The sequence below is a fragment of the Rhea americana genome, unplaced genomic scaffold (assembly GCF_003343005.1).
Source record: "Rhea americana isolate MKP2758 unplaced genomic scaffold, rheAme1 scaffold_252, whole genome shotgun sequence".
Lineage (NCBI taxonomy): Eukaryota > Metazoa > Chordata > Aves > Rheiformes > Rheidae > Rhea > Rhea americana.
In genome coordinates this window covers 328,781-356,075 of record NW_028186371.1, presented here as the reverse complement: position 1 = coordinate 356,075, position 27,295 = coordinate 328,781, and the positions used below count along the sequence as shown (strand labels likewise).

Here is a 27,295-nt window from a genome sequence, read left to right as displayed (position 1 = left end):
AGTATTAATATTTTAAACTTAAAGTATGTTAAAATATACAGTGAACATGCCTTGTCATTGAGAATGCATTAGCAAGCCTTTGTTAATAGTACGGAAAAAAACAATAAAAGAGTATTTTGGCACTTCAGGTCCTAATTGTAATAAAAGTCTAAATGTAGCTTTCCTGGTGGGATGCACTAAATGTTTTGTGTGGAAGGATTTTACTTCAGGGAAGTTTGACTTCCATCCATTTATAATGCTCTCTCTACAAACAATTACGAAGTCAGAGAAAGAAGAAAAGTGAGTAAAAGAACATAATATGACAAGACAATAACTCTGTGTTCTCTGGCCATAGGTAGCTGCTTCTCTTGTTGGGTTATTCTTTATTAAAAAGTAAGTATTGATGGTGATTTATTGTGGGACTGGGGATTCCTTTATATTGATTTTTTACTATAAATATCTAAGTAAGTTCTGCCAGAAGTCTATATGGATAGGCACTAGATTAGATTTGGTGAAATGGTTCATAGAGGATGATCTGACTAGCTGATGTAGGTGATCATCTTAAACTGGTACTTCTTTAAGTGCTAGCAGTCAAACGRTTTGTGCCATATTGCTGCGTACGTAACAATGCAGATGAGACACAGCCTGAGTCAGCTCACTCTAGAGGTGTGTGGACCTGATATTTCTGAATACATTGCCGTTCACCACTGGCTTGCATAGAGGAAAAGCGAGACGTTTGCTTAGGAACATTTTAGGTGAACAGTTTCTGTAAGTCTCCATTATATAATTTCCTCTGTTCACCTTTGAAAAATTCCCAGAAGTCACAGGATCAAGCAGATGAATGTTAAACCATACTGAGAAGCAGTGTGGCCTTTTCTTGGGTAACGCTTGTGATCCTTGCTCTAGTCCTGCAACACTAAGTCTGTAGGTATGAGCATAGGAAGCAGAGTGATGCAAATTTGGAGGAATTTATGTTACTTTCCCTTAGAATAGATCTTTGGTTTTTATATTACATCTGAAGCATTTTACTTAGTTAATAAATCACTTCTTTTTAACACAGCAGTTTGGGGAACACTATCTAAGATGGTTTTTGGGTATATATTGCCTTGGCACCTGAACACACAGAGAGTTACTCTGCCTTATTGGCACATGGGATAATTAATAATTTACACTTCATAAATGAAGGGCAATATTTCATAAATTATTGGAAAAATATGTAACTCATCATTAATATATTTTTATGACAAATAAATATTGCAGTACTATTTGTTTAGAGAGAAAATGACAGAAACAAACTCATGATTTCAGGTAAAATATTTATTTTTAACTTCTATCACACAGCTCAACTTCGGAAGCAAATACAACACAATCAGAAAATGCTACCTCTGACAAACCTGCTGTGATCATCACTGACACTAGCACCTACTACATCTTTTACATTTATGTGGGAGTGGCAGATACCCTGCTAGCCATGGGTATCTTCAGAGGTTTGCCCCTTGTGCATACTCTTATAACAGTGTCTAAAACTCTTCATCAAAAGATGTTGCACGCAGTTCTTCATGCACCTATGTCAACATTCAACTCTTTGAAAGCAGGTAACTGAGAAGGGAACTGATTGACTCATGTATGGGTTTTATTTTAATTAAACAATTTTCATTCTGTTAAAGGATACCATTGTTTTCCATTTTACATTTCAGTCAAGTCGAATGTTAAAAGTTTGCTACATAAAGCAATTTGTGAATCTTGTAATGAGCTTTGATTGCACTTTAAATATGACATATTTCAGTTGTCAGCATTGATTTTGAAATATCTCCTTCTACGTTGGAGTAAAAAGAGAAAATTGTTAATTGTTTCAGGCAATAAAACCAGAGAAGGTTTTAATGAATAGAATTCATATAAAAGTACAATAGAAAAGATATAGTCAGCTACATGGTGAGTGACAGAGAAAGATATGAATGATAAACAGTGCCTTGTGAGAAGTCCTATTGAAGTGGCATAAAATGTCAGTGTGAATAATGGTACTCGTATTCATATCTGACTCTGAAGTTGATATCGAGTTCATTGTGTAACTGGTGATACAAGTTCAATTTCCCACTGTGTATGACATGTCTATCCCATACCCTATTTACCAGTGCATACTAGATTGCAGGAGACACTGGTAAATGAAAATACACCATAGGGTGTTTTACTTGATTTCCCCATTATATCCCTAATTATGTTGTTATTTAATGATTAATACAATAGCTTTGCTTAGAAGTTAAGAAGCTGGCATGCAAACATACATATGCAGATATGCAAATTATCAGGGTATCAACAAAGCCTGCTGCATAAAGGATACAGAACTGATGCCTCATGCCTCTGTTTTTCTCCTGTTTAATTATGTTTCTTTGTTTTTATTATRTTTTCCTGGAGTTTCTGTGAGATTCCAAGCTAAAGCAGAAGTTATGGAGCCAAATTTCTTCATGATGAATGAAACTTTAGCTCCATTAAACTGTAATGGAATTGCTTGTACTAGAACTGATGCATTTATTTTTAATATTTTGTATTCAGGAAAAAAGCTCTATTTTTGATAAAGCAAACAAATGTAGGAGTTGCATGTGCTAAAATATTTGCTTTACATTTTTTTGTTTGTTTCTTAATCTGTAGGTGGTATACTTAACAGATTCTCAAAAGATACAGCAATACTGGATGACTTACTTCCGCTTACAATATTTGACTTTGTTCAGGTTTGTAAAATTAAAGTTTATGATTTTATTGTCTTATACCACTATAAAGTTTTGGTCATACATCATAGGAAAGAAATTGTATTAATAAAAGAGTTAACAACTGGAATTACATCCCAACATTCTCTTTCTTTTGTAAATCAATATATCTGTTTACATGGCTGATTATTTTGTTAGTCAACTTCATCATTGCTGCTTTTTTGAGTACTTGTCCATATGTCTATCATCTCCACTGTTTGTGCAAAAACCTTTAAATATTCAGGCTCAGAAACATTTTTGCCCTGAAAGGATTGTGCTATACAGCACAAGTACACCTTGCTGCTGCCCACACTCAATTTCAAAGATATAAAGGTCATTCCTTAATTTCTTTCAGTTACTTTGGCTCAAGATGCGTATTTTTTCATGCTGTTCATGGTGATTTCATGCTATCCATTGCATTCATCATTTTCTTGACTTTACCTCCTTAACCTCCTCCATTCCCCATCTGCTAGCATCACTCTTCATTTCCTTCTTATCTTTTGTTGAATATATTCAAAATACATGATAAGCTGCCCAATCTTTCTAGGTTCTTCTAGAGAAAAGCATTGAACCACCCCATTGTCTTGAACGCTTTTCACCAGTCATGCCCTCAGAAGTCATTTCTCCCAATTCACTATACATTCAGACTTGTTTGGCAGCTTCAGACTTCCATGAAAACTGCAAATAAGCAAGGGTATCTTCGACTGAAAGATACAGAGAAGTTATACACACAGCTTTCTCCTTCTGCGCTGATTATTACAGAATCACAAAATGGTTGAGATTGGAAGGGACCTCTGGACTTAGAACCTGGGACCTTTCCAAACCCCTAGCTCAAAGCAGGGCCAACTAAAGTAGGTTGGTCAGCACCATGTTCAGTTGGGTTTTGAGTATCTCCAAAGATGAAGAATCCACAATCTCTCTGGGCAGCCTGTTCCTGTGTTTCACTACCCTCACAGTAAAAATGTTTCTCTTATGTTAAGATAAAATTTCTTGTATTTCAATTTGTGCCTGTTGCATCTTGTGCTGTCACTTGGCACCACTGAGAAGAGTTTAGATCCATTTTCTTAGGCTCTCTCCCCACTCCCGGAACTTCTAAACATTGATAAGATCCTCTTCAGCCTTCTCTTTTCCAGGCTAAACAATCCCAGCTCTCACAGCCTCTCCACATAGGTCAGATGCTCCAAATCCTTAATCAATTTCATGGCTCTTCACTGGACTTGCTCCGATATGTCCACGTCTACCTTTTGAGCCTAGGACTGGGCACAGCACTCCAGAGGTGTTCTCACCAGTGCTGATGAGAGGGGGAGGATCACTTTCCTGTTCATGACACTTCTCCTAATGTGGCTCAGGAGGCTGTTGGCCACCTTTGCCACAAAGGTGCATTGCTGGCTTATATTCAATCTGTTGTCCACTAGGACCACCAGATCCTTCTCTGCAAAGCTGCTTGCCAGTGGGTTGGCCGCAAGCCTGTACTGATGCATGAGGTTATTCATCCCCAAGTGCAGAGATGCACAAAAAATGCTAACTTCTAAAAGTACTGGGATGCCCAAATCCAAATCTATTTGGGAGGGAGACTTGGTCACTGCTAGTCTTCACTTTATGTTTGCTAACTGCCAAGCCATGTTGGAGAAGGAATAGCAAGTTTGTCTTAGAATCATAGAACCATAGAATCAGTAAGGTTGGAAGGGACCTCTGAAGATCATCTAGTCCAACCTCCCTGCTCAAGCAGGGTCACCTAGAACGTGTTAGACAGGATTGCATCCAGGCAGGCCTTGAATATCTCCAGAGGAGGAGACTCCACAGCCTCTCTGGGCAACCTGTTCCAGTGCTTTGTCACTCTCACACTGAAGAAATCCCCCCTCACGTTCAGGCAGAACTTCCTGTGCTTCAATTTCTGCCCATTGCCTCTTGTCCTGTCTTTGTGATATGCAAATGACTTCTGATATTTTCCCAAGAATTTGACACAAAATTTGAGAGTTAGTTCTCCTTCACTCTTCTATGTGGATCAGCTGACTGCCTTATGTATAGGGACACTGCCTCCTCCACTATTGCAGCTGTTGATACCATGAAACATTTTTCCTTAGGGCTTTCATGGGTAGCAGACATACTATAGAGCCTTCTCTTTTACAGAGCAGGGCTCTTCATCCAGCATTACTGAGGTCCCAGGATGAAAGAATCCAGGGTTACTTTCAAGTCACTGGAGATATACTCAGTTGCCCATGAAAGAAGAAAAGGTATTAATCCTCACATCAGTGGCAATAGATAGCATCTTCAGTGTTTTCTGACAGCCATCTGACCAGCTTCCATACATCTTGGATATGAATTACAGGCTGCTAATGATTACTTACCATTGCAACTAGTATTTAAATCCCTCTGACTTCTATCAGTGCTGACAGTGGGATCATTATTTTTTGGAAATCCATCATGTGAGATACTTCTACCAAACATTGCTAGCCTGTAGTGTTAAATGCAGTCCCATCTAAAAGGTCTTAGTGAAGGCACTGGACATTTATACCTATGGTTGTGACCAAGTTTTCCATGAGTGATAAACAACCACTGGTTAACTAGAGCCACTGCTGTAATCAACACTACCCTGAATCCTTGCTGAATTGCTGGAGCTACCTTGGACTGCTCTTTCCAAAAGGGAGGCACACAGGAAGCAGTAGAATTTGTCTCCTCATTCTGCTTTGATACTACGTTCATTCCTGGCCCATAATTGGGCTGCATTATGTCTCTGCTGGCATTCCTTGAATGTATACCAATGTAGCTGGCTTGTGTGTTGATTTTTGTTTCTGTCTTTTTAAAGTAAGTGTCATCTTCCACTTGACTGTACGCTTATTTTGTGTTCAGAATTTGCCAGAGAACACAAGTCTCACATTTCAACTTTTTATTGAAGTAACTGTTGGAGCAGTAGTGAAAACAATATGGCATCATGGTGGCATCATGGAGTAAATGATGGAAACAGGAATTAAATCAGTCGCTGTGTGACTGTATGAGCTCAAGTAACCTGTGAGCTGTATAATTTGGCTAAATATCATTTGAATAGCTCATTTTCTTCTTAACAATTACAGATATAAGAGGTACTAAATTCAGCATTTTGAAATAATGAGCAAACACAAATCCATGCCTACATTGCTGCAGACCAGTTCTATACAGCCTACACAATTATAACCCTTTTGTGTCAGCCTTCTTTTTTTAAAAAATGGAAAAACAATTATAGAAATTTTTTGACTAGCTCAGTTGATACAGTAGATTTTTTCATAAACTTTAGTGTTACCATTGTGTTGATTAGATTCTAAGGAAAATGAAAGATAGAAACCTGGAACACAGTTATGTTGGTGAAAGACATTGGACTTGGAATATTGGATATAAATCTTTCCTTGAAATCATGTAAAAATGATAGTAAAAGCACCAACAGCAAGTTTCTTCCTGGTTGTCTATTTGCAATTGCAGCTGATGAATTTTTATTTTGAAATAGTTTTTCAGTGTGAAAGGTGACACTGGTACAAAGCAGAGCTTTGCTATTCTGCATACACTGATCTATTTGATCTTCATCAGATTTAAGTATGAGACAGAAACAGACTAAGTGCTTAAGGCACTTCTGAAGTAAAGACCAAGGCCTGATTTGTCTAAAACTGTCTATAGCTACCGAGGATGAAGTCTTATGGTAATGGCTGTAGGTTCTGGCTGGTTTAAATAGCTTAAACCTTGAATGGTTTTGTTTCAACTTCTGTGACTATAAAACAGCTTTTTTTTTCTCCTAAAAATTTCTTCTGCCACAAGTCCTTTCAGGACTTATCTCCTGTGATCTGATGAGTGAACACCTACTAGGAGTGCTAGTCTCATTTGTAAATTATAGTTCCTTGAAGAACTGGTGATGTGCAATCTCCCATTTTTTTTCTGCCCCTCAGAATGATCTACTGMTTGGCCCAGAATCTGCAGGAGACTGACACCTAGTTTCAGGCTAGCTAGCACACCTCAGTCCAGACAAGACAAGGACAGCACCACTAGGTTTGGTACATGGCTATAGAGATGGAAAGCATGTTACATACAATTTTAACTGGAAAGTGAGTGCCTAGCTGCCATTTTTTCATTGAAGCCTATAATACTAGTTGTAATAGGGAAAACTTCTTCCTCGTATTAGAAAATATGGCAGCCATTCCTGTAAGTTATGGATCTGGTCTCAGTTATTCATGATCTTCCCATGGAGGTTTGTTCTCAGCTGCAAATCCTAGTTAGGTTAGCACTTTATATTTTTTTTTAAACAATACATAATTGCCACAGGAAAGAGATTCATCACCAATCTCTAATCTATAAAATGACAAGTTTACTATATCAATAGTATTTTTCTTTCATTCTGCAGTTAATACTCATTGTGATTGGCGCTATAACAGTAGTCTCAATATTAGAACCCTACATCTTCCTGGCATCAGTGCCTGTGATAGGAGCCTTTATTCTGTTAAGGGCATACTTCCTCCACACTTCTCAGCAGCTGAAACAACTGGAATCTGAAGGTATGAGCAGCAAAATTGGTAGACTTCTAAATCCACAACAAATCAATTGAGAAGTGATTCACCCTTCCACCTCTTCTTTGCCTTTTCTCTTGCAAAGTGTCCTTTGTCTCTGGGAGCAGAACACACGGATCTCTTAAAAAACAATACTGTTACTGATCCAGCCAATACTGAGTGGTCTGCTACCAAAGTGCAATGGAGAAGACCTATTCAAAAAGTTGGGCATTATCGCTAGTGCAGCTGAAAACAAATAAAGTCCTGACATGCAGTTTTCATGAGAATAAACTTGAAAAATTGTGGTCAGACTTGGTACGTGCCCCACAAGTTTGTTTCTTTATGTGAAAAATTTAGAACGGCTATCAGTTTCCATTTTGATTACAAAGAAATCTCATTTCAAAAAAAGTTATTTGAATAAATTTCCTTCCTCTCTACCTGTCAAAAAATTAACATATTCCAAATAAGATGGAAAATCCAATTGAATTTGAAGTATGCTTTTGCAGATCAGCCACTCTGGTCTGACTTTTCAATAAACTGGCAGATCCTCAGCCAGTCGGTCATGAATCTTAAACACTGATGATCACCTCTTTTACTTAGAGCGTAATTTTAAAGTTCTTAAGATCTAAATCTAAATTTATTTGATGTTCATGGGGATCCAGCATTGGTTTACCACTTTTAATGTAATGCAAGATCTACTTAAAATTATTTTGTCAGTACAGTGGAGTCCAAAGCCACTAAGAGTGCTCTATCTGTGATAAAATACTTTGCTCAGTGGAGTTCTCAGAATATTAGGAATTCATTCTTTTCCTTGTCACATGCTAAGCAGATGAGGAGTTTCCACAAGTAACATGCTAACTGTGAAGAATTAAAGTGATCACCTACTGTCTGAATGGAATTTCCATGCTGAATGGAATTTCAACCCATTCAGGCAAACACTGTTATTGTGTATCTTGTGCTAGGATTATTTCAGTCATGTACTCCAACAGTGTGCAGAAGTTAAACCAATGCCAATAATTATAAGGCTGTGTATTTGTGTTATACCACAGGTATTTGCTTATGCATGTTTATAATATTTTTGATTTAAATACTTTACAGCTCGGAGTCCAATATTCACTCATCTTGTTACAAGCTTAAAAGGGCTGTGGACACTGCGAGCTTTTGGGCGACAGCCATATTTTGAAACCTTATTTCACAAAGCCCTGAACCTACATACAGCAAACTGGTTCCTCTACCTGTCAACACTGCGTTGGTTCCAGATGAGGATAGAAATTATTTTTGTAGTTTTCTTTATTGCTGTGACATTCATCTCTATCATAACTACAGGTACATTAACTTTACTGGAATAGTAAAATGGAAGTTTTGCTTCCCTTTAACAGCTCAGGTTTAGAAACTTCTGAGGGGAATAAAGTGTTGTACAATATAGCAAACATAGGAGTCAGTGATTTAAGTATGTCATATAATAGTAAATATAAATTAATTAAAATAGAAATAAAACCACTATTCTAGTCTTGTAGAAGACTAATTGAGGGGATTGATTTGAAAATAATATCAACATATTTGAGAAGCCACAACTTTCCTTCTCTTGACTGTCTTTCCTGCAAAAGTAAGCTTGTGGTATATAAACCATATTAACGTAACTGTGTTAGTGTACTGAAAAGTTTGGATAGGGGATTATCATCTGAATAGCTCAAAGCTTTGGGTAAGTAGAGGTACGTTGTTCTCATTTTTCAAATGGCTGAGTAAGACATGGAAAGTTTTATTATCTTTTAAGGCCACATCAATGGCCGAAATAGTCATCCAGTTTTCTAATTCCCAACCCACTGATCTGTGATCTGATGTGAAATTTTGCAACTCAAAATAGCCTTTAAAAATAGCTCACCAGTCCTAGTAAAGCCAGTACACCAATGAGAAAGGCTGCGTATCTTATGCTGCCCCTGGATGACCAGGCTTAGCCAGACTAACAAGCAGAGAATAGGAGGTGAACGCTCCAAAAGCTCTCTGCTTCTTTTTCTTTCTAGATGTTGAAATAATTGAGTTCTGTAGAAAAACTCAACAGATTGAGTTATAAATAACTTATAATATATTCAATAAGATTTTGTGATGAATATTTTTTGATTCTGATTCTTAAGCATTATTCTCCCTCTCCCAAGTTTTACACAGAATCTAATATGCAGGATCTGGATGAAATCTGGACTATGATAATGGATGAACAAAAATTTGCTGGTTTTTTGAATGACGTTTTTGCTTCTAATATTATTCAGATCTCATTTGATCATACTTCAGTGTTGAAAAATAATTAATATTAAAGTGTACATTTCATCAAATATTTGATTGTGTATGAAATTTTATCCTCTATTTCCCTTATAAGGAGCTCTTCCTGCTCTTAAAAAAAAGAAAACATACAAATACCTCTATCTGAAAATACTTACCTACAGTACTTCTGTTATCCAGGAGGCTTTTAACATAATACTCATAGGAAAACAATATTTCCCTCCTTTTCATTTCTTACCTTGTGGACTTAGAAGGTTTTTGTTTGTTTGTTTCATTTTTTGTTGTTTTTAAGTAAAATTGGCTGTTTCTTGCATTTTTTTTCCTGGATGTTTTATTTGTGAAAAGCTGTCACCATTGTTAATTTCGCTATTACAGGTAATTAGTACTTGGAGGAACACTAAATCAATTTTCTTAATTGGTTAGCTTTCAGGAGGAAAGATTTGCTTTTATTATTTAGTTCTATAATTAGTTTGATAAGGTGTCTATTAGCAAAATAAATGCCAGTTTGTTGAAGGAAACCATCGAAGAAACAAAGAAATCATAGAAGAGTATTTGTTTTAAATTCTCTATTCCATTTAACAGTATTCATATTAAAAAAAAACAACTGTGCTGTAGTTTATAATGCTTGTATTGTTTCATATGAATTCATAAAGATACAGGAGAATCCCATGCATGCTGAAGAAAATGAATTAAGCAAAAGAGCAAAAGAATTATATCTGCATCTTTGTGAAACAGTAAGAGAATGTGTCCTCTATTTGGCCATGACATGAAAATGTAAACTGAATCAAGTAGTTTGAATTTTAAAGTTGTTAGAAGAGGTGTTTTATTTGAAGAAACCCTTTCCTTCTTTCAATATGAGGTTGGCATACAGGAGTCACTTTATAGATTCACATGTGGTGGACAGAGGAAATTGAAATCATAGCATCACAGAATTGGTAAGGTTGGGAGGGACCTCTTAAGATCATCTAGTCCAACCTCCCTGCTCAAGCAGGGTCACCTAGAACGTGTTAGACAGGRTTGCATCCAGGCGGGCTTTGAATATCTCCAGAGGAGGAGACTCCACAGCCTCTCTGGGCAACCTGTTCCAGTGCTAAATCACAATTAAAAATCACAATTTTGAAGGCTCAATTCTATTCACAACTAGGGTACCAAGATTTAATTTCTCCCTCCACCAAAGCAAGATTGAGTTTTTAGTAAATCTAGTCCCAAATGATTAAGCTCACTCATTTATATAATCATGCAGTTCATGTTTCTGTTATGAAATGCAAGAAGAGAGAGGCTTTTATTTGAATATATATCTTACGATACACAGTCTAATTTTCTGATGTCTATCTGAGTATAAATAGAATGTGTTTTTCTCTCCACAGGTGATGGACCAAGTAAGGCTGGCATTATTCTTACTTTAGCCATGAACATCATGGGAACCTTGCAATGGACAGTAAACTCAAGCATAGATGTGGACAGTCTGGTAAGCATAAAATGTGCTGTACTATGCTCTGCTTGTTTTGAAGAATTGCCTTATTTTGTTGATAATGGGTGCTTTATGAGTTATTCTTAGACTTGACATATCTTCATATGAACTAGACATGTCATAAAAGTTCCCCCTACACATCTCACAGCAACCTGCAGGCTTTGCTGCTGCAGAAAATGAATTTTTCTGTGATCAAAAGTTCTCTTGGATTGGAACAGGGGAAGTCATGTGAGGTTTCCAACTGCATGTGTACTAGTGATGGAAAAGCTTATAAAAGGCTTGGATTTGTTTTGTTATAGTTACATATTTATCCAGATATTTCTTGATCTATTTTGGGGCTTTACACAGCAAATCATAATAGAGGTATGAGAGCTCCTTCCATGCAAAATCAGTAGTGATTTAAAAATCTTTCCTACACTTCCTTGGGGGTCTCTTTTGGTTTTGTGTAAAGTAACCTCTGAAATATAAAATAACTTCTAAAATAGGACTTTGAAATTGTACTAGCACACCTTTTTAATATGTTTATTTAGTTATTTAGTTTGACTGTGGGCTTTCAGACAGAATATTCTGCAAGATTGATTCATCATTATCTGTTGAGATTGGAAAAGCAGACAAGAACCTTATGGAAGAATAGATTTCTTCTTGTAGTTTTCATCATGTTTCAGCTTAAATGTATGAAAGAAAGTTTGATGTATTATTTTGAAGTATACTAGCTACTTCTTTCTTACACTTTAGGCATTGTAGGATTCATTTTGGATGCCATTCTTATCACAAAATGCAGGAGTCATGTAAAACAATTACATCTAAGAAAAATGTTTTATGAGTAGATCTTCCACATCCAGCCATACCATCTCTGAATCCTAAGTTAGCTTCTCCAGTCAACCATTTCAGCATGAGCATTGGAAAACAAATAGCTCTTAGAGCAGATCTTAGAGACTATTAGATCCTGATTTACTGAAATGAGTTGTTGTTTAAAAAGAAATTGGAGAATATGGTGACAGAATATTCACCAGCTAACCATATATTTTTTAAATAAATGATTCAACTACCCTTATCCTGAAGGAAATCCTTAAGAGCCCCAAAATTGGGAATTAACCACTTGCAATATCTAATCTTTTGTTTACATGTATGGGTGATAGTCCAGAAAACTGACTACTATTCAGGGACACATTTTTTCCCTATCCACCAATTGTTTTATGATGATTCTTTCTCTGCTTACTAGAACAGCACGTCTTGAAGGATAAGCACTTTGTAAAGGGGATGCAAAACATGCAGAACTGCAGTTCTTTGACTGATATGAAGTATGTCATTGATAAGGCATAAAGTGACAACAACATCCAGTCAACTCTCATTTGTGGACTTTATCTTAGCCTTACAAGTCATAATGTGATCATTCTAAACATAAAAATTTGTATGAGAGTCATATTCACATATTATACTGCTTAATCCAAACTGAACGTTTTTCACAAAGGCAATGGAAAATATGACATTCAGAGGGTGTTTGATACACTAGAGTTTTAGTAAAAAGCTTCCACTTTCTTAAAATGCACTTACATTAAAATGTCATCTGTTAGTTACAATTGGGAAGTAACACCCCCTCCCCTGCGGGAAAAAAGTCTCAAATTGCTTTAGAGGTTTGTAAGCACTTTTCTCTATTAAAAAAATAATACTGCACTGGAGCACTGGCTCTGTTAATGACAGTCTTCTGAAGTGCATCAGTTTATAGCTGGATACTCTGGACTTCTTTCATCAGTGGATTACTTCCACCTTTGTATTTTTAGGTGTCCCAGATGCCAAGCTAAAAGATGTTCCTGGCAGGATTGTTTTCCTGACATTCAAAAGCTTTTTCTGTGCGCAAGCAAATAATAATGGCATCATAGCTTCAGGATAATGAAATTACTTCACTGGGTGATGCAGATGTATTATTTCCTACTCTTTCTACTCTCTACATTTAGCACTTCCCTATTGAAAGACTTCTGCAATCATTTGGTTCAAGATATCCTGCAAAAGCCTGCCTGTGTGCCTGATTTAGTGCTCTGAAGATACTCTATTTGATTATACTCACTTTTTCTCTCAAGGGATACTTTGAAACTCCCCGTAACACCAGACTGGCTAGAACTGGAATGAGGAAAGTCACAGATATGTACACACCACTCTAGATGACATCACCGTTGCCCTTCCTAGAGCAAGTGTGGAATCCATGCATACAGGCATGCCTGAGTATATAATGTAGTTGTGACAGTTCTTGTCTTGTCAGATAAACTGGGGTCTTCTGCAAGYGGAGGAAGCCCACTGCTAGGGGTACATCTGTTGAAACTGGCATATAACGTTCAGCTCATACTTAGCTGTTTTATAAGATATGAAAGATAGGGGATATTAGTGAAATAAGTGCAACAATAGGACAGGAAGGTAGGAGAATAAGGAAACAGGATGATATGAAGAAGGAAAGCATGTACTAGAAAAAATATTAGCCAAACAGATAGTCAGGTGGCAAATTTGATATATTCCTATCTCCTTCTTGAGCCTTCTGTGATGCTAGCATACTCACTGAAGCAGTCTGGGGATTTCCAGGTAGGATTTAGTTTCTGCATACGCAGATATTCTTTTCTCTGTAGCAAATTCTGCTGAACTTTATTTGGCTTTAACTGAAAAATCCCCATTGTCTTTTTAAATACCCCATAATGGTTCTGGCATTTCGTTCTCTACAGTGTTGATACTTTATCTGCTCTGCTATTTTTTTAAACATATGTGGTCACTCTGACAGCTATCCATTGTTTTATTTAAAGCTATCAGTTAGGCTAGATTTATCTTCTTACTTTGATCATTTATGCTAATACCCCTTTACCTGGTTTTCAATCTTTTTCTCATTCCACTAGGCAATCTTGTAATATTTTTAATTCTTTTGTTCCACAAGGAAATAGAAAATAAGTTTTCCAGTAAGTGCTGCCTTCACAGATAAGCATTGCACTGGTCCCAGTGGACTGTTCTAATGCTTTATAACCTCTTCCTTCACTGATGTGTATCCTGCAGTAGCAGCACTTAAACTGGGAAGGACAATTCCTTTTATCAAGGAACAAGAAATTGCCACACTTTTGCAGTTGCCAAGATTACTTATGTAAGGAGATATAAAAAGAATCCCCATAAGAGAGATTAAAAACACTCTTGCAAAACTTCACAGTGCCCCACCCTGTACATCAGTGATGCTGAAGGATTAAAGTAATACATGTGGAGAGAGGACCAAAGAAAAACATTAAGGTTGTGAAAGATAATGGTGCTGTTACAGTTGGGCTTCATGCTTTTATATTTCCTTGCTATTTCTCATTTAACCTATTCAATTATTTTCTTTAACTAGGAAATGATCATAATATATCTTTTACTACTGTCAGCAGAAAACCTGAGAACATTTAATTTACAAATTATAACTACCCTAAATAGTTGAGAATATAATCTGCATCAGAATAACAATTCTTGTAAACAGGTGTTGGTCATCTGGAAGGGAATAGAATCAATAAAAATCTGGTAGAACACTCCCTTTTTTGCTTGCAAAGCAGTATAAGAAAGAGCAGAAATTTCTGTATAAGTTTCACATGAACCAAATACTACATTTTTGCAATCTGGAAGAAGAGTATCTCATAAGCACTCTTCTTTGAAAGAAGAGTATCTCATAAGATTTGAAATTTCAATAAAAATATATGKTCTTCCTGCATTTCCTGTTTTCACAGTGACTAACTGCAAAGAGATTTTTTACAACATAAGCCATAGGACCAATCTCTCATAGCATTTCTCAGTTGCAGTGTGTTTTCGAGGAGATGTTGTCTTGCAGTATTGCCATTGAATACTATGTGAGGCTGGTCTTGAGAGGGTAACTGCTCTCTTTCCAGCAGAAAAACATGGGACCTTATGAGATTAATTGTATTAGATGAGCTGTAAAAGAATTAGTTCTTCTACTTCTGGAAATATACATTGCATAATTATATTACTAATTCTCATCCAACATTAAGAAGAGTTTAAGGGATATTAAATAAGGAACTAAAATAAAAAATTGGTAATGTTATTAAAATCTTAGTAAAATACAATTAGGCAAGGCTAAAAATAGTGTATTATGCTCTAGACATTTTTAGCTGAAAGTAGTAAATATACTTTATTCTAAAGCATTAGTTAGAAAATGTGAATATAGCGGGTAAATTGATGGGAATAATAGATAAAAATCTTGCTGTCAACTACACTATACCTGTCATTATGAATGACAGAAGATTTCTTCCTGCAAAAGGAAGAATGGATATCTTTGTAAAGTGTGACTGACATTTAGGCGTCATTCTGCCCAGATCAAAATCATAAGGCAGATTACAGAGCCAGGAAAACATAATGCTTAATTGATTTAAAGTATTACACTGTCTAAAAAGTCGGCATACATGATGTGACTGATCAATCTGTGGGGATGCCTGGGAAATAGAGATGAAATTACCTGTTATTAGGCAAGGCCCTTTGACCAGATGGCTTTCTAGCAGATTTTAGCTAGTACGTAAAGGTAGGATCCCCTGTGCACTTGTAGGGGCTTTCTTCTTGTACAAAAGCTCACTGCTCTGGAAAAACCTAGAAAGACCTTCATTTCTGAAGCTATGGTACTTCCAAAAAGACAAGATTTCTGAAAACAAAAAGTAGCATCAAACACAGTTAAAATAAATGCCTGGTATTCATTGTGGGGACTTATTAAAAAGCAGTCAGACAGGAAGAAAGTTGTCAGTCTTGTCCAAGAACTTCCTGTTTGTATCAMCAAAATGAGATGACATTCATATATCAACATAATAATGACCATGCCCTTCCACCATGCACAGTGTTGAGATGGAAATTGCAACAAACTGGTTGCAATTGAAACCAATTGGCTTGGGTGCTAGCATACCCTTCAAAACTTCTGTCACAGTTTTTTTTTCAAGATGCTCAGAGATGTAAACAAGTATCTCATTATTCCCTTGTATTATATGCATTTGCTTCCACATGGAAAATCCACCTAACAACATTTCAGTCTGGATTAAGGAGCTGGAAGGAATCATCAYATATCAGGTAGAATTAGTTTGCAGAGGGAATACAAAACCAGTTTAACAAGGGCAAAGATGTACAAAGGGATTTCCATAATGTCATTAAAGAGAGATACAATACTGGGAATATCAACTGGAGCACAAATGCCAATAAGGTCTAGATATTCCTGGATGAAATAAYTAACATTTATTTGTTTGTTTGTTTTCCTAAATAAGCATTGACCAATAAAAATTTACATTATCTTATAATTTACTCTTGTTATTTTCAAAAGGCAAATTTTGGTAAAATCAAGAATTTAGTTATTTAAGTTAGATGAACTAAGACACTCAGGRACCTGAACTTAGAGGAAGTTTGCATCTTCTTTCAGCGAGTTTTTGAAATTTGTTTCCTGAATAGCTGTGACAAAATAGTAGGAAATTTTGGAGACTCTGGGTCTACTGAGATCAATAACATTCTCCAAAAAGATACTAGGAGATGACAGCCTTTGCAAACTGGATTAGGTTAGCCAAAGCAAGCTGTGTTTTGGAGGTCAAGAAGCATAAAGAGAAGTGAGAACTGACAAAATTCTCAAGAGTTAGACTTGCAAAGACAGGAATACAAGGCTCTTCAGTTATGAAGTAATGTGAGAAACAGAGGAGGTACAGCTCTTTTGCACTGAGGATGGAATGGAAAGACAGTAAATAATGGCCCAAATTCTAGATAAATACATGATCTCTCTTTTCAGTAAAAAGACAATGTTTAACCTGGGGAGTTGAAAGGAAGGGGGAAATAGGATTTGTAATATTTGAGGTGGAAATTAAATGCAGAAAGCAGCCTAGCTGTAGGCATGTACTTGAAATACCTCAGTTAGTTAGGACTGTGATCTCTGTATACTTCCTGTATAGTCAGTGGAGAGATACAGGTATCACCAGTGACTCAGTCCACCTAAAATCACAGAATGACAGAATCACCAAACAGTTGAGGTTAGAAGGGACTTTTAAAGATCATCAAGTCCAACTGCCCTACTCAAGCAGGCTCTTCTAGAGCAAGTTGCCCAGGTCCTTTTTAAATATCTCCAAGGATGGAGATTCCACAACCTCTCTGGGCAACCTGWTCCAGCACTCAATCACCTTCACAGTAAAAATGTTTTTCCTTAGGCTCAGACAGAACTTCCTGTGTTTCAATTTGTGCCCGTTGCCTCGYGTTCTATCACTGGGCACCACTGAAAAGAGTCTRGCCCCATCCTCTTTTACATCCTCCCTTTTTATACGCATTTGATTTATACATCTTGATAAGATCCCCCATCAGTCTCCTCTTCTCTAGGCTAAACACTCCCAGCTCTCTCAGCCTTTCRTCATTTGAGAGATGCTCTGGTCCCTTTATCATCTTTGTAGCGCTTCACGGACTCTCTCCAGTAGCTCCCTATCTCTCTTATACTGAGGAGCCCAGAACTGGACACACCACTCCAGATGTGGCCTCACCATTGCTGAGTAGAGGGGAAGGATCACCTCCCTCCACCTGCTGTCAGTGGTCTTCGTAATGCAACCCAGAATGCCATTGGCCTTCTAGGCCACAAGGGCACATTGCTGGCTTATAGTCAACAGGTCATTCCCCAGGACTCCCATGTTCTTCCCTGCAAAGCTGCTTCCCAGTTCAGCTGCCATCCTGAACTGGTGCATGGGATTATTCTTCCCTAGGTGTAGGACTCTGCACTTCCCTTTGTTGAACTTYCTGAGGTTTCTCTCTGCCTCAGCTCTCCAGCCTGTAAGGGTCCCTCTGAATGGCAGTACAGCCCTCTGGTGTCTCAGCCCCTCCATCCAGTTTTATATCATCAGCAARCTTGTTGAGGGTGCACTCTGTCCCTTCATCCAGGTCATTGATGAATAAGTTGAACAGGACTGGACCCAGTATTGWCCCTTGGGGAACACCACTAGCTACAGACCTAGGCTTAGAACCACTGATCACCACTTCCTGACCTCTGCTGTTCAGCTGGTTTTCAGTTCACCTCACTATCTGCTCATCTAGCACATTCAGAGTCTTCTTTTCAAAGGTAACTTGGCTCTGCAGTTGGGCATTTCAGTTTAAGGCGTAACTAATGCACTCAAACTGGGTGGGACTAGAAATCTCCATCCCAGAGGTCTGAATAAATTGAATGAGAAACTGGAAATCTGGAAACAGCAACTTTAAATAAACTTACCGAGTTGGCAGTGGTGGCACAGAAAATAAGAAGAGYAAATGTTACTTTGGTTAAGGTGGGGAAATCAGAAATCATCTGAAAGCACTGTCAGCTTGTTAGTCTGATGGCAACAGTCTTTAGAAACTATTTTGATGAAAAAGTCAGACAGTACCTACAGAATGAATAAACTCAGGTTTACTGAAATTAGGGTTGTATCAGACAAACCTGATAATTGTTGATAAATTATTTTCTAGACAAAAGTAATATAGATCTCATCTGTCATCATCAAAGCACTGGCTATGGCTTTTTTTTTTAGAAATTATATAAATGAAGGAGATCAGGATTATTACAAGAAATATAGAGTTAATGAGTTGGATAAAAAGGATTGACAATAAGTTGTAAATATTAAGCTGTAGAGGGTCTACTCAACAAAGGTTAGATTTCTGACTGATCTCATTTAAATCTTTTTTTAATGCTGCCAACAAAGAAAAAAATTGTGTTGAAGAAATCTGCCAAAGACACAAACCTGATGGGCAATGTCAGCCTAAAGGACACTGAGAGATGAAAACTATTAGGTGACCTCAAATAATAAATATAAAATAGAATTCAATAACCAAGCTTAGGAACCACTAAGAATAACTTCTGGTGTAAGTAACTATCTCCTCAGTTAGAAAGGGTCATTAAGGAGGGGAACCTTGCTGATCACTGCTTGATCACAAGATTACTATAAGTGGGACTGTGAAGAAAAAAATATATGACCCTAGGAGTGTTAATCAAGATACTCCTAAAAAAGATAGGAAAATATCAATGCCTTTGTACAATGTCCCTCTAAAACTTCATCCAGAATGCTGTAGACATTCTTATCATTCAGCAAATATTAATTSAAACAGGGATGTTTGAAGAAGAAAGAACTTATGTTAAGTCTTAAACTTGGATTTTTTTTAGTCCTGGAGAACGAAGGCTGAATAAAACTAAGATGGCCCTCCTTGAGTGAATGGGRGAAATAGCTAGGGAAAAGAACTATCTAAAATTTTAAATTAATAAAGGCTCAAGAACAAAATTGTACATAGACCAAAAAATTGTTTCCTAACCACCTGAGCAGCGAAGTTCTGATGAAGGAGATGATATGCTCTTTAATTCAGGAGCTATTCATTAATTGGTGCTTAATCCATTTATGAAAAGATTATATGATATGACTGACCCAGAAAGTCTCTTCTAATCCCATGTTCATTTGATAGTTCACTGAGACTGCTGCTAGTGCACTTCAACTTCTGTCTCAAGTCCATGAATCACAATACTTGATTGCTTCAACTAATATGTATAATTACAGATATAAAATTAAATGTAATGAAGCTTCCTAAACTTTTTTAGTACAAAACAATAGATTTTTTTCATAAATACTCAGATGTTAATGTCTAATGATTTTTCCTCCATACTTGATGCTAAGATTTTGCAGCTTTCAAATTCCACTCATTCTGCTGATTGTTGGAAATTAATCATTACTCAACAAAATTCAATTTTCATGTTGGGCAACCTCCAAGATTGTTTTTTTTTGTGATGATATTTTGTATTTATAGATGCAATTCTTTTACAGTTTTCAAAATACATTAGAAAAGCTAAAAAGACCTATTGTGTCCGTTTGAAAAAAGAAGCAAGTGGAATCTTTAAACACATTTGGCCAATGTTAGTACTACAACAGAAAAAATCAAGAGCTTAATACAAAAAGTATCCTAGCTTTGAAAAATATATCACAGTATAACTTACACAGATAAGAGACTTACTGTTCTGGCTAAGAATAATTTGATATTGTTTGTTTTAATAGCTAAGTATTACGTGCAATTAGAACACTGTTTGTTTATTCTTAGATGCGGTCTGTCAGCCGAATATTTAAATTCATTGACATGCCAACAGAAGAGATGAAAAACATGAAGCCACAGAAGGATGACCAGCTTTCAGATGCCTTTATAATTGAAAACAAGCATGCAAAAGAAGAGAAGAACTGGCCATCTGGAGGCCAAATGACTGTGACGGACCTTGCAGCCAAATACATTGAAGGAGGAGCTGCTGTATTAGAAAATGTTTCCTTTTCAATAAGTTCAGGGCAGAGGGTGAGACACTATCTTCTTGTGTTTGATCTGACTTCCATTAATTCTAGAAGTGTCATTATAAACCTATTAATTGACTAAAAATTAGGTTGAGTTTGTTAAGTTTTTTGTAAATGAAAATATGAAATTGCCGCAAAACAAAGTAATTATCTAAATCATCCATGGAACAGAAATGTTTTATATCTCTTTTTAATAAGAACTCATCTGTAGGACTATCAGCTGCTAACAAAAAAAAGATGAAAATCTAGCATAGTTGTAGCTAGTCTTAAAATTTCTAGGATAACTAAACATGCTGAGGACTTTTCCTGGTTGTGAGTAGCAGAATATTCTGATAAAATATATATGCAGCAGTTTGCCGAGTCCTATTCCTGTGCATGCAGTTGGCTGCCTTCCTCTCCTGTGGAGAGGGAAGTTTGCTAGTGAACACAGATCGTAGGGGCAGACTGACCCAGGTGGAATAGGGCACAAAAGAATACARACTAATGTGCCAAGGGTAATGCATCAGTAGCTCCAGCGGTCAGAGGAGTAGAGGTTCTGTCTCACCTGTTTAATGAGTGCTGTACATTATACCAAATTATTATATAATAAATAATAAATAGTTCTATTCTTTAAAAGATTTACAAAYCTTTAATTAATCTTTATGCATGTTTGGGGTCACAGTCAGGAAAAAGTTTATTTTCAGGATAGCAATTRGACACATCATTAACACTTTGCTGTTCATGCTGAAGTATCATCCTCATTGGGTGGAATGAAAGATTTACATGATTTCCTGAGCTGAAGCCTTACAGAGGAAGAGGAAGGCAATTTTAACTTTCTCTCCTAGATGAGAACACAGGTTCAGTGACAATTTCCTTCCTTTGCCATGAGGCCATTCTTAGTTTGAACAGCACTAGTCTGTGGCAGTTGTAATGGATCTATATTGGTTTATGTGAACTAGGTGTTTCATCTGCTAAGCCTGAGAGCATTAAAATTTGAAAGCAGAGGTCTCTGACTTCCTGTAGCACCACCCTGAAATTGCTCTGCCTTTGTAAGAGAGGTACTTGTGATTCCRGAAGTGCGGAGATATGGTGCCACTGCAGTCTGATTCATGTACTTCCTGGAAAATCTGTTGAAGCCATGGGGTATTGAAATCAAAGATACTATTGTGCTGTATGGAGAGGGTGGCAGAGCAATTAAAACAAAGATTCTTTTTTACAATCATTATGATTTAGAAATTTGATCCAATGTCAGTAATGAACCCTGTACTCACGGGTAATGTTTCCAGAAGGAGAGCAAACTGTTTAAGTGAAGAGGATTTGTCTCTTCCCCATAAGAAGGCAAGTGTTAACCAATCATGAGAGAGAAGAGCTCTTACCTACCGAGAGGGTCTGTGCAACACAATGTAGGCTTTTGCCCTTCTCATTTGGTGGCCTGTGGCAGTGTTACAGAAGGGGATTCCTGGCAACAGGAAGAATCACACACTTCACTTACATGTTTATACTGTCACTCTGACAAAAACAGCCCGTGGAACTGGGCTGGAACAGCATTACCTGTGTAAAATTATGCTACTGAAAAAACCATTAGTGTATCTCAGTATTTGTCAGTGGTTACCGCAGGTGTTGCCTGTTTGAATGATAGGTAAGTGTAATTCCACAAGGGAAATGCAACATTTAGAAAAAAAAGGCAAATTATGTTTCTTTCCACCTTTTACGTAAGGAAGGGCAGAGCTTGCAATTCAGCAGCACCAGCTGAGCAGGTTGTGGATTTGCATTGCTGGCCAAGGGTGGACAAAGGCACAGTGTGCTCTTAGCCCATTGTCCCAGGCCCAAGTTACCCCAGTATAAGTTCATTGTCTGATCAGAGTTGGGCCCTCTATTTTGAATCATATGGAACCTGAGTAGGTCAGTAAGTGTGATTAAAGTACACTACTTTTCCTTCTACTTTTTTTCTATCAGTTGGATGTGCTTTTGCTGAAGGAGAGACTTCACAGCAAAAAAAAGGGGGGAGGGGGAAGAGAGGTGCAGAGAGCTAGGCTAATCCATTACAAAGTAATATATAAGCAAATTTCTGTCCTTCAGCAAAACATAGAGTAAAATATTTTTTTATTGGTTAATTCTTAGAATTTGCACTAACAAAACAAAGAAGAGTCTGACCGAATGTTTCCTTCAACCCCTGCTGTAGGCCTTTATTATTCCCAAATGAATGACATACACTATCCTGTTGAGATCCATTTGGATAGCTCTTCACTGCTAAGATCTAAGGACTGCCGCCTTGGTCTGTGGTTAATATGTGCACAGTAATAAGGGTTTGCTTTTATTAATTTGCATTGCAGGTGGGCCTTTTAGGAAGAACTGGTTCAGGGAAAAGCACTTTACTCTTCGCCTTTTTAAGATTGCTGAATACAGAAGGGGATATCCAGATTGACGGAGTCTCATGGAACACAGTCAGTGTGCAGCAATGGAGAAAGGCATTTGGAGTAATTCCTCAGGTAATGAGAATATTGCACTGGCAGCAAAAAGGCGATTGTGTGCCTTTATTTTACCTTGTTGAATATACATATGCACACAGTTACTGATAAGCTTAAAGTTAGTTGTTTAAAGCTGAGAAACAGAAACAAAAGGTAAAGATTTTGTGAAAAAAAGGAGTGGAAGAATGTGATTGTTTGCCCTGAACTTTACCTTTTGAGACTTTCTCTGCCACTTTCATACAAAAGAACTCTTCTAGAACTGGGAAGGTGCAGCACACTCAAATGAAAGTATTCGTAGCCTCCTTATCCTTTTGCCTCTAGACAAGCAATCAGAGGTGTTCTAACCTACTGTTTCCGAAAGCCATAAATAACATCTTACGGTTAACAGGTAAATTCTATATACTGCCTATTCTCCTTGTCAGGCCAGCAGCTGAACTACTGCCTTTCTCTTATTTTACTGCATCATTAGATGATCAGCAACCTGAAAGCCTCACTTTTTTATCGGTCACCTCTCATTATTCTGTCATGGTGCACGTCTAAGGGAGCAGTTCATGTTATTTATGCTTACAGCACTCTTAATACATGGGGAGTAACACCATTTAGAGATGGAAATTGGGAGAGAGAGAGGAAAAAAAAAAAAAAAGCAGATACTCATATGTGTATCTGTGAATCAGATATTCTTAAATGACCAGAACAAGAAATGCAATCTGAGGAGAGCAAACAATTGAACCTGGGGCTTCTAAGTCCCCTGCTAGTGCCTCAGCCACTGAAGCAGTCTCCTACATTAGTCATACCAGTAGAGTATCTGTCCCCCAAATTAGCATACAATAACACTAAAAAGTGATTGCCAATTGTAACAGTAGGAATGAAAGCTTATGGAATCAACTGCATAATTTTTAATGCCATGTTTTGTATCTTTGTCATTAAAAGCTGTCATTCCTTTCCAATAACACTGACACAGGAGCAACATGTTATATTGTCCGATATCCTTCTTTGAAAGCTATACATTGTGTAGTTTGCAGTTACTTTACATATACATACTTTCATAACTACATTCACTCCTTTAAAAGTCCTGTGACTGTGGTAGAATTAAAGTACGGTAAAATGCAATTTTACCGACAAGATATGATGTCAGTGGCAGACCGTCACCAATTGCAGATCAGCCATCCACACTGCAGGAGGACGTGCAGTTTGTGCCACTCTTATCCTTTTTTGAGGGGTGGCCACTAGCCTCAGAAGCTAAGTGTGGTTTATTCCTCAGTCACCCTAGCTGGCCAGTTTTTTGGCCAGCACTATCAGCTGTCAGGCCATTACTGTATTTTCCCCCAAAACTATCCCCCCAAAAAAGGAGATGTTAGCTGCTTTCTGTGCATACAGGTTTGTTCCCAAACAGTCCACTGTCTTAGAAACGTGCTGTCAGGTTTTCATTTTCAAAATAGTGATTTTCTTCTCCTTAACTATCATAGTATAACATAGATGTTTCTTCATTTTCACCTTCTACTTTATGTAGGCTAAATTCTGCTGTGTATCAGCAGAATTTACAACAAACCAGAGTAACTGTAGTGGGGCCTCTAAAATGAAGATGCTTGATCTATTTCAGTGTAATGGAGGTGGAATTTTACTCTAACTAAACTGTTCCTGATGGTATTTTCTTGAGTTTTTTAGCTGTTAAAAACAGTGCTGAAAAGCTCTTGCTAGAAGCACAATGGCTTTGATTTTGCAAAAGCAAGTGGGACTCAAAATTTGATTTTTCTTCCTGTGATCTGATAATAAAGTTTTGTGTTGTGACTGCTTTCATTTCCAAAATAATATCCCTCAGCAGCCTGAATAACATTTATTTAAAGTAAATATGCAGAGGCTACGTATCTCTCCTCTCTGCAATTGTGCTCTGAAATTCCTTCGAAGGCAGGAATTTGTAAGCACTTTGACCCTACTAGAACAACCCCTCTCCTTACTGCCAAGTTACACCCCCAAGAAAAGGGAGCCAAGAATGCAGTAGTGAGTTCACTGGATTCATTTCCTGTCTGAGTTCTTTTGACAGTCTAGTTGATTTGATCATATTCTGCCTACTGATCCAATGCTTGCTTGGCAAGCTGCCCTTTGATAGCTGATCTGTCACCTTTTCCTACTCTCTTCAGCTTCATGTCTATCTATTCCTGTAAACTTTGATTTGTTTATTATTTCTGAATCAGTTCTGTCAACATAACTCTGTTGGTTGCAAGCATGAAAAAAAGTCACCCCTTCAGATCAAGATAGCTGTGCAACAAATTGCAAATACAGCTGCATCTATATTGGCAAAGATATTTGAAGAACAGGTATGTTACACCGTTTGTTGAAGGATGCTTTTGCCAATATAAGCTCTGTCCCCATTAGGAAATTTTCCTGGTATTGTTATATAGCCAAGCCCTTCCTAATAGAAAGAGGCTTACCTGTCTCTCCCATAGTCACCCTTAAATCTCTTTCTTTCCAGTTTGTTTTCAAACTTGCTCCCTTCTGTCTGCAGCTCCTTTGCTCTTAGCCCTGTCTTCTGCTGTGATGTGGTTTTCCTGCAGTGTTTCTGCTTTCCTCCTCCAGCTGTCCCTGGGCATGCATGGGCTGAGGAAATTCTCACCAAAAGAAATCAACTTTTGTGCTGCCAGAGGATCAAGCTTTTAGTTCAGTAGTCTGAAAATGGGCAGCTCAAAGGTTGTATTTCCACACTGGCAAGAGGTTAAGGAAGAAGCCAAGGAACCAGAGTGCTGGGGTAAAATTGCATAGATGGTAATTTATTCCAATCATTTCTCTATCCTGTGATCACTATTATTATTTGCTTCATGAATTTCAGTAGCTCTTAGAAGCTTCAGTTAATTGTCAGCATGTTGTCGAGATGAGTACTGTATAGGTAAAAATAGGAGGTACACCAAGGAGGTACCTTCTAGGATTATGTGAAGATCTACCACATGGATAAGACAAAATGATAGTGAAGGCACATATGCTTCAAAAGAAGTAGCTTCAATGTCACAATGAAAAAATATGATTAATAATTCTTAGCTGAATGCTTGCTACAGAATCACTAAAGGTATACAGAAAACATGGTTCTGCAGCCAACAGCAAAATGTGAGAGAGATTTATTATACGAGCAGGGTAACTTGTCCCTCTGCTGAGATGCATTGGCTACCTGTTGTTAAAATTACACATTTGGTTCATTTTGGTAGTCCATAATAGATAGATCAATGCTAGAAAATCCCAGTCCTCTATTCTCTTAAAGTCACTGGAATTTCTAGGCTGTTTGCAGACTTCAGTTTGCATTTGCAGCTTCTGTCCTAAACTCTTGCCAAAGAACTGCACATTATGCCTCAGAAGTTCCCACATTCAGAATGAAATGAAGTTTTCACCAGCACTTTCCCCTCAGGGAAGAGAAATTACATATACCACCCAGCCTTTCCTGGCAGAACAAAGAGAGCCTTTTGTTCTCTGCTGTTCACCTACAGCTTCAGAATTCAAAAAAAAAAAAAAAAAAAAAAAAAGTTGCCTTTACTTTCCTGGGAGGCTAGCCTATAACAACACATAGATATTCACAATCTTGAGAGAGAGCTTAGGTAACAAAAAGAAAATGGAGGTAGTTCTTTGAGACATGCTTCCTCCTGAAAACTTTCCAATCTTGTCCTCTCCCTTATCCTTAAATGTTGCAATTTAAAAAAGAAAAAAAAGTGTTTTCTGTAGGTGGGGACGTCAGTGCTGTGTGCCTGTGTACAAATAGCATTCAAACACCAGTATGTATTGTAATCTGCTTTATGCAGACCATGCTGGGGTGTTCAGGAATCACACTGAGCCAAAGCCATGGCAAAATTCTGTTTCATTTGCTATATCAAATCTATCTGTCAGTGCATTACAGTGCCATGAACTGGTAAATTATATAAAATATGTTTCCTGTAGCACCCACAAGGAAGTTCCTTCCTATACCTCATCAAACACTGGTTAAACGCAGGCCCTAACCGCAGCGTTGCTTCCACAGGATGTTTGTAATTCTAACATAAAGCAGTAACTCAGCAATAGCAGGCTGTTTGAAGTATGATCATAGCCCATCTCCCCTTTTTTTCTGGGCAGTCCTTTCTGATGTTTCTTTAGCCAGCACTACATTTTCAGAGTGCTCAGTGAGGACCTGTGCTGAAGCTCTTTTGCCTACTGGTCAAAGAGATTATGTGTTGAAACATTTAATGGAGTTAAACCTTCAGAAATTTGTCTTTGAAAGAAAAATAGATGTTGGGCCAATTTGCCGTTAAAATAAAAGAGAAGGAAACTGAGACCTATAAGGTAGTGCACTGGCATTACTGCACTGTCAGGATAAAGGAAGGGGTGACTTCAGATGTTTTCTTGAGCATATCAGGCATGGTAGTGTTATTCAACTGTAGACATTTAATCATCCTGACAGATTTCACAACATTTTCTACATTTAAATGCTCCGAATAGATTTAAAAAGCAAGCTTAGCATGGAGAATAAGACAAATGTAGCTTGTAGGAACGCCAGCTAACAAAAAAAAAAAAAAAAAAAAAAAAAAAAAAAAAAAAAAAAAAAAAAAAAAAAAAAGTGAAATTTCACAAC

The 27,295-nt window shown here is 37.3% G+C and overlaps 1 protein-coding gene across 1 annotated transcript in view; it reads left to right on the top strand.

Moving 5' to 3' along the window:
• Positions 1–27,295, top strand: part of CFTR (CF transmembrane conductance regulator) — a 96,552-nt gene that overhangs the window by 56,939 nt on the left and 12,318 nt on the right. The window contains exons 16-23 of the mRNA XM_085307078.1: positions 335–372; positions 1,321–1,574; positions 2,626–2,705; positions 7,084–7,234; positions 8,324–8,551; positions 10,867–10,967; positions 20,028–20,270; positions 22,579–22,734. Of these exons, the coding sequence (XP_085163204.1) occupies positions 335–372; positions 1,321–1,574; positions 2,626–2,705; positions 7,084–7,234; positions 8,324–8,551; positions 10,867–10,967; positions 20,028–20,270; positions 22,579–22,734 (1,251 nt within the window). The remainder of the gene's footprint in view (positions 1–334; positions 373–1,320; positions 1,575–2,625; positions 2,706–7,083; positions 7,235–8,323; positions 8,552–10,866; positions 10,968–20,027; positions 20,271–22,578; positions 22,735–27,295) is intronic.